This window comes from Neodiprion fabricii, chromosome 3 (genome assembly GCF_021155785.1).
Source record: "Neodiprion fabricii isolate iyNeoFabr1 chromosome 3, iyNeoFabr1.1, whole genome shotgun sequence".
Lineage (NCBI taxonomy): Eukaryota > Metazoa > Arthropoda > Insecta > Hymenoptera > Diprionidae > Neodiprion > Neodiprion fabricii.
The window spans coordinates 17,343,613-17,359,489 of NC_060241.1; the positions used below are offsets into that span (position 1 = coordinate 17,343,613).

The window sequence follows — 15,877 nt, forward strand, 5'->3', positions numbered from 1 at the left end:
GATAAAACCAGGAGATTATAACAGGCCGTTATATATTACGCCCGTTAAACGTTTAACGGACATTCGTGATATTATCCCCTACGAAATATTACGACAGTTTCCAGCGACACGAAGTATTGGGATTCACCAGGCAATGGAGCAGTGAAATTCGTGAGTGTAATAAGTGTTTAGAGTACAGTTGAATTTAAAATTGTAAATCTTCGTCAGCCTAAAGTGATACTAAAAAAAAAAAAACGAGTATTTACGGTTATTGTAAAAATAAAATAATATTCGTATACTTCTGTGTGTTTTTTAAAATAACAAATACTTGGGATTTAGGTTCCGATTACACTTTAGCTTGAATAGTCCGATACTCCGACAGAGCAGTTGTAATTTTTGGTAACAAATTTCTAATTCTATTTATTAACTACGTATTACTACTTTAGGTACTATGAAGAAAAAAAAAAAAAAAACAATCGAAGAAATTTCTATAAAATATATGAAACATAAAAAATTCAATTGCACAGCTGCCTGTACATCATTCCAAAGTTCTATATAAAACAAATCTCTAACGTGTTCACAATTTAAATCTTATATGTATACAAATCATAACTATTTTTCATTAACAATAATAGATATAAATAATTTCGGTTATTATTATACGTAGAGGCACTTTCAAAATTCTCATAGCCGTCTTGTATTGGGAAGAAAATCATTTTTTGCTACTCTCATACTACATCACACATAAAATCCACATGAAACATAACAGTTTGTATTGTTTAAATCAACTGCGCGAGACACTTGATGTTGATTCTCAAGAGTTGTATAGTTCTTTTGTACCTATAATATACCATCCGGCCCTTCAAAGTCCGATTCGTCCGTCAAATTATTCAATCAAGTGTGTAAACATCTACCATAATACAGCTATTATATCAATCTCTCATATCTAAACAATCCACCTATCTATCAAGTATTTTCACGTACCTCTGAAATTGGCGCTAAAAGTTGAAGCGGGACTCTTCAGATACGTACGTGCAGAAAATTCATATAAAAAGTTATCCGTCTATAAATATTTATGTAACGTTTTGATTTGAAACTTTCCATATACAATTCCCAAAGTGGATTTTGACCGATTCAAAGCCACCCGTGTTGCACAGCAGTCGACACGGGTTGACTTGAATCGGTCAGAATCCACCTCGGGAGGTGTACATACACTTATAAATCCTAAGTTATTAGTAGATACCAGTCGGCGATACTTCCGATACAATTTAGTGTAAATAAATGTTAATTTATCCGATGAGATTTCCTGGAAAACAAGATATTTGATTCAGAATTCAAAATTTGACTAACAAAATATGATGTTAACTAGAGTTGTAAATAATGCATCAACTTTTTAATGCATTGGTATTTTCATTAATCATTAATTTTGATTTTTTGATAGGAAGCATTTCCATTGCCATTAATTTTAATTATTTTATGGAAAAAAATTTTCATTAAAAAATTTAATTTAATCGTGAATGTATTATTTTTTCATTCAGAATTTTACAACCCCGATGTTAACGAAGTACGGAATTTTTCATATTAGAACTATTTATGATGCCACTCTAAACGTTTTATTTTCGATTTTGTTTTCAAATCTGGGCCCAAACTGTGAATTATTGATCTTTGGCCTGTTGAAAAAGTCATCGAGTTTTGCCGAGTTTTGGAAACTAATAAAGGGGCATTACTAAACAATTTGGCGTCGAAAGATCGATTATCAGCTTATAGTTTCAGGTTAATTACGCGAATGGGAAAGTACCGGCAACTTTTTGCAAATTATGAGGCTTAACTTTTTTCACATGGAATCAATATGCTGCAAAAGATACGATAAACGAGGTGTTTCAAAATTCAACATGGCTCAGTCAGAGTAATACATTTTTTGCCACCACATGTCACAGATCCTAGCATTTCCATTCCCAATACTGCAAAACTCCAAAACCCGATGACATCGATAATTTATTAACATGAAATTTCTGCACCTCGAAAATATTGTTTGCAATTTGTTTAAAAACTGCATTAGTACAGAAACTCTGAGTTGAAACGGTTTTCTTTCACTGGTGCAAACTCCTGTGCTTCTGGATTTTTAAAAATACCCAAACGGTGAGCTTTTTTAGTAAGTACCCTTTCTCTTCTTTCTAAACTTACTAACTATCCGTAGAATCAGTGATTTTTCGAGTATTGTCGTTGGAACGAAATGATACTCTCAATAAAGCAAAAGTCCAAAACTTCTTTCATTCATTTCTGTACATGAGGATTAGGGTGGTCCTTAAAAAGATAATTTTCAAATTTCGACCGGCTCACCCCCCAAATCGTCTCCAAATGATTGAAAAGTAATTCCCTAATTTCTTCACATTTTTATCTTAACTTTAACCCGTGTCCCCAAGAAGGTGGATTTCCCCATTCAATCCTTTCAGAGACGCATCAAATCTAGAAAACTGATTTAGATGAAATTTGGTATAGTGAGGTTTTTTGGGTCACTTGTTGAGAATCTGAACTCAAAATTTTTAATTTCAAATTGGCGATCCAACATGGTGGACCAAAATCCCAAGTCACTTGATATTGCCATATTGGATCCACCATTTAGAATTTTGGAATTTCGATTACAGATCGATTACAGTTTTTCGCAAATCAAATGACTTTTTGGATTTAGCTCCACCATATTGCGTCTGCCATTTTGAATTTGCAAATTTTGAGTTCAGATTCGTAACCAGCAGCCTAAGAAACCCTCCTATACTAAATTTCATCTAAATCCCTTCGGCAGATTTGATGTGCCCCTGAAAGGGTTGAATGGAATCCACCCTCTTTCGGGACTGCTTAGAGTTGATATAAGAATCTGAAAAAATGAGTTCGTTATTTTTTAATTATCTGGAACTGATTTGAGGGGCGAGTCAGTCGAAATTCAAAAATTACCTTTTTAAGGACCATCCTAATAAGGATGCAGGTTCAAAAAATTATTGCATGCAGAAACAAAAGACAGATATTGAGATTGGTTCATTTCGTTGAACACGAAAAGTTACCTGGAAAGTCAAATTCGTATATAAAATCCTATATGCTTTTCTGCACCACCTTATATTTAGGTACCTAATAATTATATCTTCTTCTTCAAATATTGTATTCGTAGATAAAAATAATATAATCAATACGTCATATAAAGAATTGAAACGTCTTTTCGACTTACTATTAGTTCACAGTTCATGATCTGCAATAGAATGAGTTCTTTTGACATTGTAAATTTCTCAAATATATGCACAAAAAAAAACACTTTAGGACGTTCAACTTGGTACGCTATTTCACAACTTTAAAATTGGTGTATAGGTTTATATATGCGGAATACAATAAATTGGCCTTACTAAGACCTTATTTCTGAATAGCTGCGGTTGTAGCCATTCTAAAATTGCAAGATGATTGGATATGTTAACGTCACAAGGTCGTAAAATATTTAATGCGTGTATAGGGCTTTTATTAAAAAATATAAGAAAACGAAAGTTAAACAGGGCAACTGAAGCTGACGAAGTTATATCAGATTCAAAAAGTCTATGTGACCCAGATGAAAATGTTTCAATACTGAATTTCAATTGTGAACACCGCGTTATTAGCGTCAGAGAAATTGCATTATCACATTATTTTTTCACCGAATAATCCAAGTAATTTGTTTGACTCTATTGACAAATAACTCATTTTATTCGTAAATGAATGCCTTGCAAATTGTCTGAGACATATTCTTTCTTGAGTTTGTCAGATGGCAAGAAAAAAGATGTATACAATTCATCACAATTTTACTCATTATTAGACGATATGTGGAGAATCCATTTACGGATAAAGTCAGTTATTGGAATAGTCAGCTAATTGGAATTAGAAATGTAATACAGATTTTTCGGCGAAAAAAGAGTAGAATAATGAGGTTTCTATGGTGTAGTTAAAATAATGAGTTGTTTATAGTTGAATTTCAGTGTTTTAACATTTCCATTCTTCCATTTCATTTTTTACAGTTGAATGTAACTAAAATAGCTTCAGTGACACTATCTAAAGCTTTGTTTCATCACGTTTTTGTGTCAACACTTTTTCAACCTGACTGTACACCCCACAGTCTTTTAAGCGGACGCTAGAGTCAATGTTTACCGACCGCGTTGAATGTCATTTATTTTGAATTTTATCAAAACATAAACGTCACTGATGTAAAAATACCGCAGTTCGCGCAATTCTACATGCAATGTGAAATACAAGTACCCCAAAAAAGTTTTTTTCACGCAACAATAATGTCAAAAAATCTATTCCTGTAATTCTATTATGTACTACTCACTTTATGAAAACATTTCCCAGCCTTTTTTATTTTTTTGCATGAAGCAGAAATACTTTTCGATACTTTTGTTGAGCATGCATTTTCTATAGCACTCAAATGAAGCGACATTTCCTTCAGTCGGTAAATACTGACTACATCGTTCTCGCAAGGTTTCAACTAAAGCTAAATTTATTTCGCAATAAAAAGTATAAACAGAGAGTAAATTTTTAATGAGTTATACTAAAAAATATCTGTACTAAACTAGTCTTTACCTGTTTCATTTGTACGTAAATGCTACTGTACTACAATAAATATACATGGGAATTAATATAGCCTCTTACAAAATTTGCAACAGTAACTTAAACGGTAATTGAACGACTTTGTCAAATAAATTGTTTGTGTTCACGATTTTATCAGTATGAATGTTCAATAATTTTATAATTCTTTGAGTGATTTACATATCTGTAAATACAAATTGCGTTTTAACGTTTTTGAAAATGCACTATTCAAGTAGCGAAAAATTAAAAAAATATGTTTAACATGAATTTCTTACTGACATTCCTTGAACACTACGAAAAATGAATGAATAAGTAAGATCGAAGTAAAAAAAATCAACGTGATTAATTTATGCTGTTTGATCGCACTATAGTCTAACAATTAAAACAACCTATAGTATGATTTAAGATATTTTAAACCGATAAAATATCTAGTCTCATCTATAACTATAATATCAATTACCTTGGTGAATTAACGTATTATAAAATATGTACTATAAAAAATTCTATCAAATTATGGATGATCAACATGCTATTGATTGTAAGATTTGTTGACCAGAGATTTATTTGCAGGACAAACGGATGAGAAAACCATAGGGAGACAATAGTTTTCTGCAGTGACCGAATTCAATTAAATTATGACCATAGTTGATGAGTCGGCAAGTATAAAAAACTGTAATTAACCCTGAACTACTTCGAGCTTCTAGATTGAGCAAAAAGATATGCCTAGGGTGAACTGTCTTAAGGGGGTGTAGACAAATAGATGGCTGAAAATATAGGTATGTTTTGGGAATTTACCTCTCGACAACCAATTGTTCAATTCGATCGGAGTCTGTTTTATTAAAAATTACGTAGATCAAGTATTTTTATTGACAATAACGTCAAATAGTTTGCTCGTGATAAATGATGACTGTCTACATACTTTTGTATAAAGCAGAGTTCGATTGACTTGATGAATAATTGGTTGTCGAGATATGAATTTTCAAAATTCAACCCCTTTTCAGCCGTCTACTCGTATATAACTCCTTAACACTCCTTAACTCTTTGGTCAAAATACGACCTATTGAGACTAATGCTCAAACTCGAACACAATATTAGTTCCTTCAGGTTATTAAAACGTAACCACTGGTAGCAACACTCTCACATCAAGAGATCTTGCATTGTATACAATAACTAATCAGCGATATTTCACTGCTTTTTTTGGTTCATATACTAAGAGCTACCAACTTTCAAAGTTAAGGGGGTCGTCTAATGTGAAGGCTGTTTTTTTTTAACGATTTTTTGGGGGTTTGTTTAAGTCGAAGCATTGAAATAAAACTTCTCATAACCTAATGTATACCGCCCGATAGGAACGTATGTAAGAAAAGTGTAGACATGATATCTCTAAAAGCACTGGAGCGATTCTACTCAAATTTTTACAGCACTTTATTGTATCTATACCTATCGCGTGAACTAGGATAATCATGATTGCTTTGGTGGTTTATATTTTATGAAAAAATATTGGATTTGTAGTTTTTGATCAATTTGTTTAGCTCGTAAAACAAATTATCAAAGTCATCATGATTATCCTAGTTGAGGCTATAAGTATAGGTATAATAAAGATGCTGTAAAAGTTTGAATAGGATCGGTCTAGTGCTTTTTGATATATCCTGTCTAAATTTTTTTACATAAGATCCTATCGGGCTATTTTAGGTTATATTCACTATTTCGTCTCCAAAAAATGTACAAAGTTTGTTTAAATGTCAATAAATAGAACGTAAAAACTATGAGAAATTTTATTTCAAAGTTGTATCTTAAAAAAATATCCAAAAAACCTTTAAAAATACAGCCATTACACTAGACAATCCCCTTAAGTATAGCTTTTAACAGAGTCCAAATTCGTATTCAGTTCTCATGTCAGAAGGCTGAGTCATTTTGTCAGATCTAGCAACAATTACCTCCATCGTTATCTAAAGTGGCCCAATAGTAAGGTTTATTTGCCAATATTGAATACTCGTGAATAAGTATGTGCTGTTGAAATAAATTTTGATACATAGGATTCGATTTACGTACTTAATATTGAGAATACCATTGATATGGTGGAAGACGTTCATAAGTCGACTCAGAAAAGAAAAGTACTCACTGAATCTGAATTCCGGAGTTTCCCTGTCTTTTTACTGGTTGGACATTAGGGAATCCACACTCGATACCCACTTTAATTTTAGGTCGAATTCGAAAATAATTAAATTCCCACTGTATTGTAGATTGCGATTTTGAAAAAGCGCGAACTTCAACAAGAGTCTAATACAATAGTTTCATCATTAGACATACTGGTTCATAAGCTTCACCATTGGATCCACACAACTAAATAATTATATCTTTTAGGTTGATCTCAATTGTGGTACGTACGTAATTCTTTTGCTGCCTTCTTGGAGAATCAAACAATCACCCTGCATCCAAAAAACTCAATTAATTTGTAAGATTGAAGTTATTTATTATTGTAACGATGCATTTTGTAGAAAATTTGTTATTTCGCAGCTGCAGAATTTTGTGAAATTTAGTAAACAGTAATGATGCAAAATGTTAATATTGAGAACTTAATTCTTTCAAACACAATCTAAACGTGCGAAACAACAATTTTTTTCAGTATTCCGTTACATTAATGTTTAAAACTTCAACCTCGAATCAATTTTACTTGACAACACAATACAATATGCAACACATGATACAAAGAAATAGTAAACTTGAGTTGTGTCACAGTTACAAATACTAACTAAACAATGTACATGGTGAACAACAGCTGACAACAAAATTTACCACACTAAATAAAAACTTCTCTGTCGCTTTTTGTGATACACAAAGAGGTTACTCATTCAAATTGATAAAATCGGCATTGGTTGATTGTACTAAATTTTTATGTCCAATTACCTAAATGATTCTCCACTCATGATTCACAAAACCAATGATCCCTGTCACTGTGTCAAACTACGACTCTGTATCTCATTGTCAACTAAAAATGGTGCCAATACTGAAAATTTTATTTTTCCTTTGAATAACGTCCATTTTTACAATACATCGAGTTATAATTTTTTTTTTAAGTCCAGCAAATATTCAACAATAAAAATTCTATAAGAATTTAAGGTGTATTGTTAGTACTAGTTGTACCAAACTTTACCGCTCCGTGACGCAAAATCTCATATGGCTACAGTCGTGTCCGTTCTTAAATAAAATATCTTCAAATTCGTTGGTCTGTAACGGTTTGAAATATCGCAATAGTGGCCCCTGAACATTTTCACTACCAATAATGACAATTTTGACAAAAAAAAAAAAACATTTTTAAAAGCACAATTTCTCGTTGAGATACAGAGCTGTCCAAATTGTCACAGATTTTGATGAAAGTTCATTGGTTAAAATTCACCCAAACAAATTTGATGGACCACCTGAATCTGTAAGATGTTGTCAGCGGTTGAAATATAGAAACAAAGATTTGGAAGATTAGATCAATGTAAAACAGAAGTAATACCTGTTATAATCCAAAGTTCCATTCATTGCTATGCTTTTAAGATAAGCACTAAGCAGCTGCTCATGTTTATTTTGATTACTAACTCATCGCTTTGCATATCACAGAGCAGCACAAAAACATAATCCGATTATAACCATTCCTGAAATACACGTGAGATCACGTCTGATATTCTGACTGGATCCAGCTCCAGGTAGGCCATAGGCATTGCGCCATTCTACAGACCATAGAGGGATGGCAACATGAAGAATATCAGGAATCATGAACCCCAGATCCCGAATTACCTGTTAATTATGTGAACCTTTTACTTCAACAATGCACTGTAACAAGCCTTGAACAGAATGTCTATGCTTGAGAAATTGCTTGAGAATCGCAGGTGTTTTGAAGCATAATTCAGGTTTTTCCCTAACTAAAAATTATTTTTTACTATTGAATAAGCTGATTATGCACTATGTTTAATAACACGCGATTTAGAAAATGCAAGTAAATAATTTGAGCAAATAGAGAAACTGATAAAAAATTTCATAAATTTATGAAATCAAGTCAAGGTCTGTAAAGACCAAGTGCAATTTAAATTGATATAACTAACTGTTTTACATGATTGGGAGTTGAGAAATCTTATTTAATTTACAATAATTAGTAACACATTTTTATCATCATTGAAAATAAAAGTTATCAAAGATAGATGAGATTTTTATTTACCTGATGGGAATATCCCTCTCCTCTAACAACATTGGTGATGAACTGGTCCCAACTACCAGCTAAAATATGCATGATTGCAATAGCAGCGATGCCAAATGCTTTTCTATGTGTGATTGGATTTTTTGCATCAGCCAAATGAACAACCAGAATTGTTGACAATAATTCGGTAGCAGTGAAAAACAATTGATGATACCACTGGGAATAAAACTCGTCATTCCAATAATTTATGTACACCCACCATGAATAGTAATGAGAAAACACTGCAGTTCCAAAAAGTATCAACATTCTAAATCTCAGACGACATTGCATAGCTAGCCATGCTAAATCTTTCACACTTTCGTAAAATATAATTATACCAACTACTATCATAAACCATATTTTTATGGTATTAGCAGTGGCATTAAAATACATATGCTTGTAAGATGCAACACCAGATTCATAGGAGCCTGAAAAAAAAAAATTAAAACAAGGAAGTATGCATTGGCTGATGGCATTCTCATTTCGGAAGTGCTTGAAATTTCAAAATACGAAATTTTTTCTACTATTGGTTGACTAAAATAACTCAATTAGTTTTACAATTACCGATCAAGAGATATTTATGCAAAAAAATGGAAATAAGTAGAAATGACATTTATTTGTTATTTGAAGTTTTGACAAATGAGACATGTATTTCTATAGTCAAAGTAAAATATGCATGAGCCATGACCAAGAAAAATCTTTCCAATTTCTTACCCTTGAATACGGTGTCCCAACAAGAACATGAGCAATAACGCTTGTCGACATCTCGTGAGAATTCTGGCCAGAAATAGTAAAGTGCAGCAATATGTGCAGGAGGAATAGTTAAAGGTGCTAAGATGCCAGCAGCCTTAGAACTGCAAGTAATCAAACTTGGGAACATACGCTTTGCCAGCATCTTCATGATTTGGAAATCCTTCAATATGCGGTGCTGTCTATACTTTCAAAATGATATTAATAGACCAGACACTGGCCTTTCTCTGTCGAGAATAATATTGATAATTAATTGGTGAGCAAAGATATTTAAATTTTTGTATCTACTTACAAATTTACTACAGGATTTTCCCTACTATTCATCCATAAGAACAGACCAACTTTTGATATCATCATTTTCATCTAGGGATCCAGTATTTCCGTTAAATTGGCAATGTAACTACGGTAGACGCCTGAAAGGATGCAGCGACTACCGAGATGACACTATTTTATAGACAAAATTATTCAAAATTCAAGTGTAATTAATAAATCTGATTCTATTTTCGTGGAATTATATCGTAGTAATTCAAACATATCTAGCTTAATTAACTTGCAAACACTCACTGTCGGCACATTTCAAATTTGCTTTTGAATTTTCACGCCATTTTTACGGTTAATCAATATTTAACACCCGTGTGACATCTGATATATATATATAAATATGTATATTATATCATGTATACCGTTCACAATGCTTGCCACAGAAAAGGTGAACAAGCGGCACAGTAAGAAGAGACAGACACTTCTGGCAGTGCTGCCAGAAAGCGAGTAAAAAGTACCCCTTCCCTAGCAGCTTGCGCGCATCTCACACAACGTCAACGGTGCACGTCGGTGTGTCGGGATGGCGACGGAAGCCGAACTTGGAGAAAAGCACCGTCGCAAATTAACCTGTTTAAAGTTTTCAATTGACCAAACAAAATACTTTTTCATTTTAGAACACCGGAATTTCGCGGCAAAGTAAACCAACAATTGTGCGCTACCTGCAATCACCTGTGACAACTGTGGTCCCCCATTCGCTCCTGCGTCCGTGCATATAGGTAGAAAGTTCTAAGAGACGTTTTGGACAAATCTAATGGTTAGACTGCGATATCTGTTGCCAAAATATTTCCTAATTAATGATCGTTTCCGTACACAAGGCTTTGTGGAAAAGTGACAAACTCATATGAATGTCAGAGACAACTGACAAACGTCGTTTGAATACAGTACTTAGATTAATCAGAAAGCGGCTTCGGGCGTTTTTCACTTTTTTTGTCCGTCATTCTTTATCCACTGTAAATAGAGACATATTATGGCAGATGAGCGTACATGAATATGGAAACTTTATCATCCGTCCCAATATAAATATGATTCAAAGTTCGAAAGGCAACGAAATCTCAATTTTTTTACATTTCTCATTATCCGCATTACCAATGACTCCATTTCACTTGTTAATGCGTATATACATAGGCCAGAATGGCAAAAGAAAACCGAGGTGGAATCAACTTAACTAATCATTTCAAAACATAATCAAGAAAGTATAATCGCATATTTATGTATACACATAGGTATGTATGTGCATACTGCAATCGACGACTTGTTGCCGGTTCCAAAGGCCATGGCCATATACCGTTGGATTGCACTCTTGGGCACTTAGGCCACAGTTAACGGACAACCACGATTGGAGTCTAGTCAAACAGATATATTTTCTTAGAACATGGCCAAGATTTTATCCGCCAAAATTGGCCCATCTATCTTAAATGCGGATTTGTCGGATTTGTACACCGAATCTCAACGTCTGTTGGATAGCGGTGCGGATTATCTGCATCTAGACGTAATGGATGGTCATTTTGTTCCTAACCTTACATTTGGTCATCCGTTGGTCAAATGTTTACGAAATAAAATAAAAAACGCATTCTTTGAGACCCATATGATGGTTTCGGAGCCCGAAAAGGTACCTCAAACTTAAATCTCTATAAAAAAAAAAAAAACAAGTGCATGAGAGCTAAACAATTACCATTTCATGAAAAATGTTCGTTTCACTCAATATCACTTACTTTCGGCTTGTACAAAATTTTATTACTTTCCAGTGGATTTTGCCCATGTCAGATGCCGGTGTAGATCAATACACTTTTCATGTTGAACCTGTTATTGATGTGCCATCAGTTTGTAGAAAAATTAAAGAGACAGGAATGAAGGTATGTGTCAATACTTAAAGAAGGCATGTAATAAAATTTTAAATATTTAAATTTGTACGATGTACAAGTTCGATTACGCATGGCTCCCAGTAATGTTGTCAGAATTGTAGATAAAAAAATATGTAATTGCTAATAATATTTGTAATGAGTAATTTAATAAATTCAACCAGCCGTTCTATTGACTTTTTGATTCTTATAAGATTCATCTATTCTAACAAGAGGACTGATGGTTGATTGAATTTTCGATTACCTAGTGCAAAAATAATTTGTAGTTAAATTTTTTGAAAAAGAACCTGTTGCAAAAGTAATTAGTAACTAACAGTGACAATAACATTGAAATGTGGAGCAGTGCCATCTAGTCTCTTGGGCTGTATTTATTGGCACAATATTCATTATATTTTCGACGCATTCTCAAATCAATGGAACAAAACTGAACAATGAAAACTAACATAGTTTTCTATACCTCTGCATTTATGTGATTTATAGCGTGCTTTTTTTCTCAGTACTTCTACTTGAATTTCTTTGAATTTCAGCACAAAGAATCTTGACTTGTGAATTAACTAAACATATCAGAAACATTTAATTTAAATAATACTGACGGAAGCTGACAATTTATGTTATAAAGGTTGGGATAGCTCTGAAACCTGGAACTCCAGTAAACGTTGTGGTCGATTACATAGACATGGCAGATATGGTGCTCATCATGACTGTCGAACCTGGTTTTGGTGGTCAAAAGTTTATGGAACCAATGATGAATAAAGTTCGATGGCTCAGAAATAATTACCCCACTTTGGACATTGAAGTCGATGGAGGAGTTGGGCTAAACACCATACACTCTTGTGCAGAGGTAACTTCCAATGTTCATTCTGAATATCAAACTAGGATCATGATAAACAATGTACTAAATAGTATACTAACTGGTTCCATGTATCCTTGTAACCATGGATGGGATGGGAGTATAATAATTTCCGTTCAGATCCATTTTGCTGCTTGTTATCCTTGCAGAATTGCAAAAATTGTCTCTTGAACATTTTTAATTACCTATTGCCTTAGTAAGCACTCGATTGCATTAATAATAATATTGGTCTTCCGTTGGTTAGAGTTGTTACAAATCTGTAAAAATTAGCGAATATGATAACAAATAAATTATGCAAGTATTGAAATAATTGAAGAACTTGAAAAATATTTGTACTTGTTGGTGTTGAGGGCTTTTTTTTATTTATGTTATGGTTCCCACATTATTTTCTGTTTTACTCAGATAGAAAAATTATATCTAAAACATTGCTGCCTAAGTATAGATGAATATTCCATTTGTGTAACATAAAACTTTTATTTCATAAAGCTAATTATGTGATAAAATACTATTTGGCAGACTCAAGCAGCTGAAGAAATTGTAGAGTAGACCCTTATCGCACTCTAGATAAACATATTAACCTCATTTTGTTGCGACAGCATTCGCCTCATCCATGCCAATAATCTATTTTTCTATCATCGCCAAAGTTTAATTTCATCATTATAAGAAAATTGTTTCCAAATTGCAGGCTGGTGCTAATATGATAGTTTCTGGAACTGCAGTGATAGGTGCTGAAAATCCTACGAAAGTGATGGCATCTTTAAAAGAAACAGTAACTGCTGTATTGGACAAGCATTAGAAAAAAATTGACAAATACCCATACACTAAGAGGCTTTGAATGATTCATCGTTATTTTATTCCAATTTATGTATATACTTTTTATACTATTAAAAACATGATGATAAAGTTCAAGCATCAGAGAAAATCATTTGGTCATCTTGCTTTCAGCTAATTGTTCTTCTGCAATTTTCAAGTAATCCTTATCTGCAAGGTTGAAATCAGTCACATTAACATAATTATGTAGAACAGTTATATTTTCCAAACTCAATTCCTTTGAAGTCATTCTAAAGTTGCGAAACAGTGATTTTTTGGAAATGTTTCATTACATTAAGTTTCGATAAACTTCAACCTCATCTTTTAGTCGGATGAATCGCTGGAATCGGAGCTGTATACTGTTGGATTTTCTGTCTTCATTTTTTTTCTTGGTACTAAATTATTCCCGGCAGCTTGAGGGTCATTTTGAAATTGAGGATTTGCTAACGGAGGATTTTTTGGCAGTAACTTATTCCTCAATTCACCCAGCGATATTAATATAGCTTCCTCAGTTCTTATCGTTCGGGACCCTTGTTCTGGACAGACATTCAAATACTTGTCGAAAAGTAAAGATGGATCGTCTTCATTCAAGAGGGGGTCGGCTTCCAAGGCTGCTTCCAGCCCAGTTAAGCCACCAAAAACAATGAGAACATGATTGTATGCAAGGCTATTTGACGCGACATGGTCTGCAGAAGTTCCTTTATCCGAAGTTCCAATAGTCAAATCATAACCTTCCTTGTAAGGACTATTTGTTATTACTTGTGTCAAATTGTTTGCTATTCTGACACTATAACCCCAGTAAGTTCCTGTGTGTGCTCTCGGCATACTCGGAGGCACAACGATACCTTTCAGTTTTTTGGGGTTTTTCTGTTCAGCAGGTATTTTAACAGTGACCCTAAGACCAGATGCCAGAACTTTGTCAATTGTGACGTCGTTGAGCAGTCCAACGTTGACTTGGGATCCTCTTCCAACTTTTGTAGGTTTGTTCGTGACGATGCCTTCACGAAACACAGACTCATCCTGTTGTCTTAAGTGATGTGGAGCGTCCAAAGGATTCAGAACTCCTGCGTACTGGAGGTCTTTATGAAGGGGAAAAAAATATTTACGCAGATATTGCGGACACTCTAGGTATTGCAATATTCTAGCAAGTTGCAAACATCCGACTCTGACCTCTCCGAATATTTCATCATGTCTCAGTTTCTTTTTTTCTTCCTCTAAGACTTCTCCCATATCATCAAACACGATTACTTCATCAACTTTATATATGCATGCTGCTCTCGCAATCTGACCTGCTAAATAAGTTCTCAATTCTGGTGACTGCGCGTTATCCAGAATCGAACCAGGCACCGCGATACTTACAGTGGATACGTTTTTTGTCAATATTTTCTCAGACTCGTTTGACTTTTTGATCTCTTCTGCAAGATTTTCGCTCTCTTCTTTCTTCACTTTTTTTATTAGTCTCTCTTCTCTCCACTTTTTGCGTTGTTCCTTGTGTAGGCGGTTGTGCTCTTTCCAGCTCTTACCACGTGCTACGACCGATGCCATTATTTGTTGGTACAATTATCCTAACAAGTGTAATTCTTCCACCATTATAACCAGTCTTTTCCTTCTCTATTACTCGGACAACACGCGTCACACATTGGCTTAATTTTAGGTTAGAGTCCAAGTTGACAGCGTAGTGATAGCAAGGTCCGTAGATAAACAAGCGGTCTCTAGCCCGCTCGACTACCTACCACGGTTTTACCCATCGACATATGGGCGATTCCGCGTCAACCGGATCAGTCATCTCTCAGATATTTTTTTAATTTGGCATGTGGATTGTGTAGGGGGAGTTAGATTTTTGTGCCAAAGCGCGAATCTCATGATGCAAAATTCGATTTTTTATTAACAATAACAAATTAGACTCCAATTTTTTCAAAAATTCATCACTTCGGCAAAAAATTAGATACAATATTTTTTTTTTTCAAATTACGCGGAAAGCTCCATAGAATTTAAAAAAAAATACGAAATGGTAAAAAAAAGTTGTTATCAATTGTTTATTTAACAATTAATTTTTCACAGATTTTTAAAACAGTGACTGACACGACCAAAAAATTTTTTTTGAATTCTGACATGTTCCTTGAACTGTATTACAGCCTGTGAATTAACTCCAGAGGGGTGTTTTTCTTCGTTTTCGAGTAAAAAATCATTAAAGGTGTCGATGCGCATGAAGTCTCTACGTAATGGCGGGCGGCCGGTTGCCGTCCACCGCTAACCCGCGGTGGCGTCGTAGCGTTATTTTAGAGACATTTTCACGATGTAGGACATGATTGGAGAACCTGAAAAAAATGCTGTAACTTCACAAGGCCTGCTCAAAGCGATAAGTGAAGTTTCAAGAATGTGTTTTTCACCCTTTTTTTATTACAGAGATTCAAAATTTGTTATGACGCATTATGATTCACGCATGAATTACGGACACAGGTCAAGTGTTGTTCCAGGATATGGAATACCTGCACC

General features: G+C 34.0%; 3 protein-coding genes across 8 annotated transcripts; 1 reads left to right on the plus strand and 2 right to left on the minus strand.

Moving 5' to 3' along the window:
* Window positions 1–4,671: 4,671 nt before the first annotated feature.
* LOC124179069 lies at window positions 4,672–10,297 on the minus strand. 6 transcript variants are annotated; one of them, XR_006869939.1, is made up of 6 exons: window positions 10,106–10,285; window positions 9,834–9,985; window positions 9,506–9,723; window positions 8,774–9,219; window positions 8,075–8,355; window positions 4,672–7,001 (listed from the first exon to the last, which is right to left on the minus strand). XR_006869939.1 is itself a non-coding variant. In XM_046563088.1 (5 exons), exons 2-5 carry the CDS (start codon window positions 9,902–9,904, stop codon window positions 8,173–8,175), a joined length of 918 nt encoding a protein of 305 aa, XP_046419044.1. In that variant the 5' UTR covers window positions 9,905–9,985; window positions 10,225–10,297; the 3' UTR covers window positions 4,672–8,172. The 6 variants fall into 6 exon arrangements, 3 of the variants coding, with proteins under 3 accessions (XP_046419044.1, XP_046419043.1, XP_046419045.1); XR_006869941.1 differs by having other exon boundaries at window positions 4,672–7,015; XR_006869940.1 differs by having other exon boundaries at window positions 4,672–7,997.
* A 723-nt stretch (window positions 10,298–11,020) lies between these two features.
* Window positions 11,021–13,480, plus strand: LOC124179070 (ribulose-phosphate 3-epimerase). The gene is made up of 4 exons (XM_046563090.1): window positions 11,021–11,471; window positions 11,608–11,715; window positions 12,341–12,562; window positions 13,257–13,480. Exons 1-4 carry the CDS (start codon window positions 11,235–11,237, stop codon window positions 13,365–13,367), a joined length of 678 nt encoding a protein of 225 aa, XP_046419046.1. The 5' UTR covers window positions 11,021–11,234; the 3' UTR covers window positions 13,368–13,480.
* LOC124179067 (putative methyltransferase C9orf114 homolog) lies at window positions 12,272–15,102 on the minus strand. Its single transcript, XM_046563084.1, has 2 exons — window positions 13,150–15,102; window positions 12,272–12,828 (listed from the first exon to the last, which is right to left on the minus strand). Exon 1 carries the CDS (start codon window positions 14,924–14,926, stop codon window positions 13,706–13,708), a length of 1,221 nt encoding a protein of 406 aa, XP_046419040.1. The 5' UTR covers window positions 14,927–15,102; the 3' UTR covers window positions 12,272–12,828; window positions 13,150–13,705.
* Window positions 15,103–15,877: the final 775 nt, after the last annotated feature.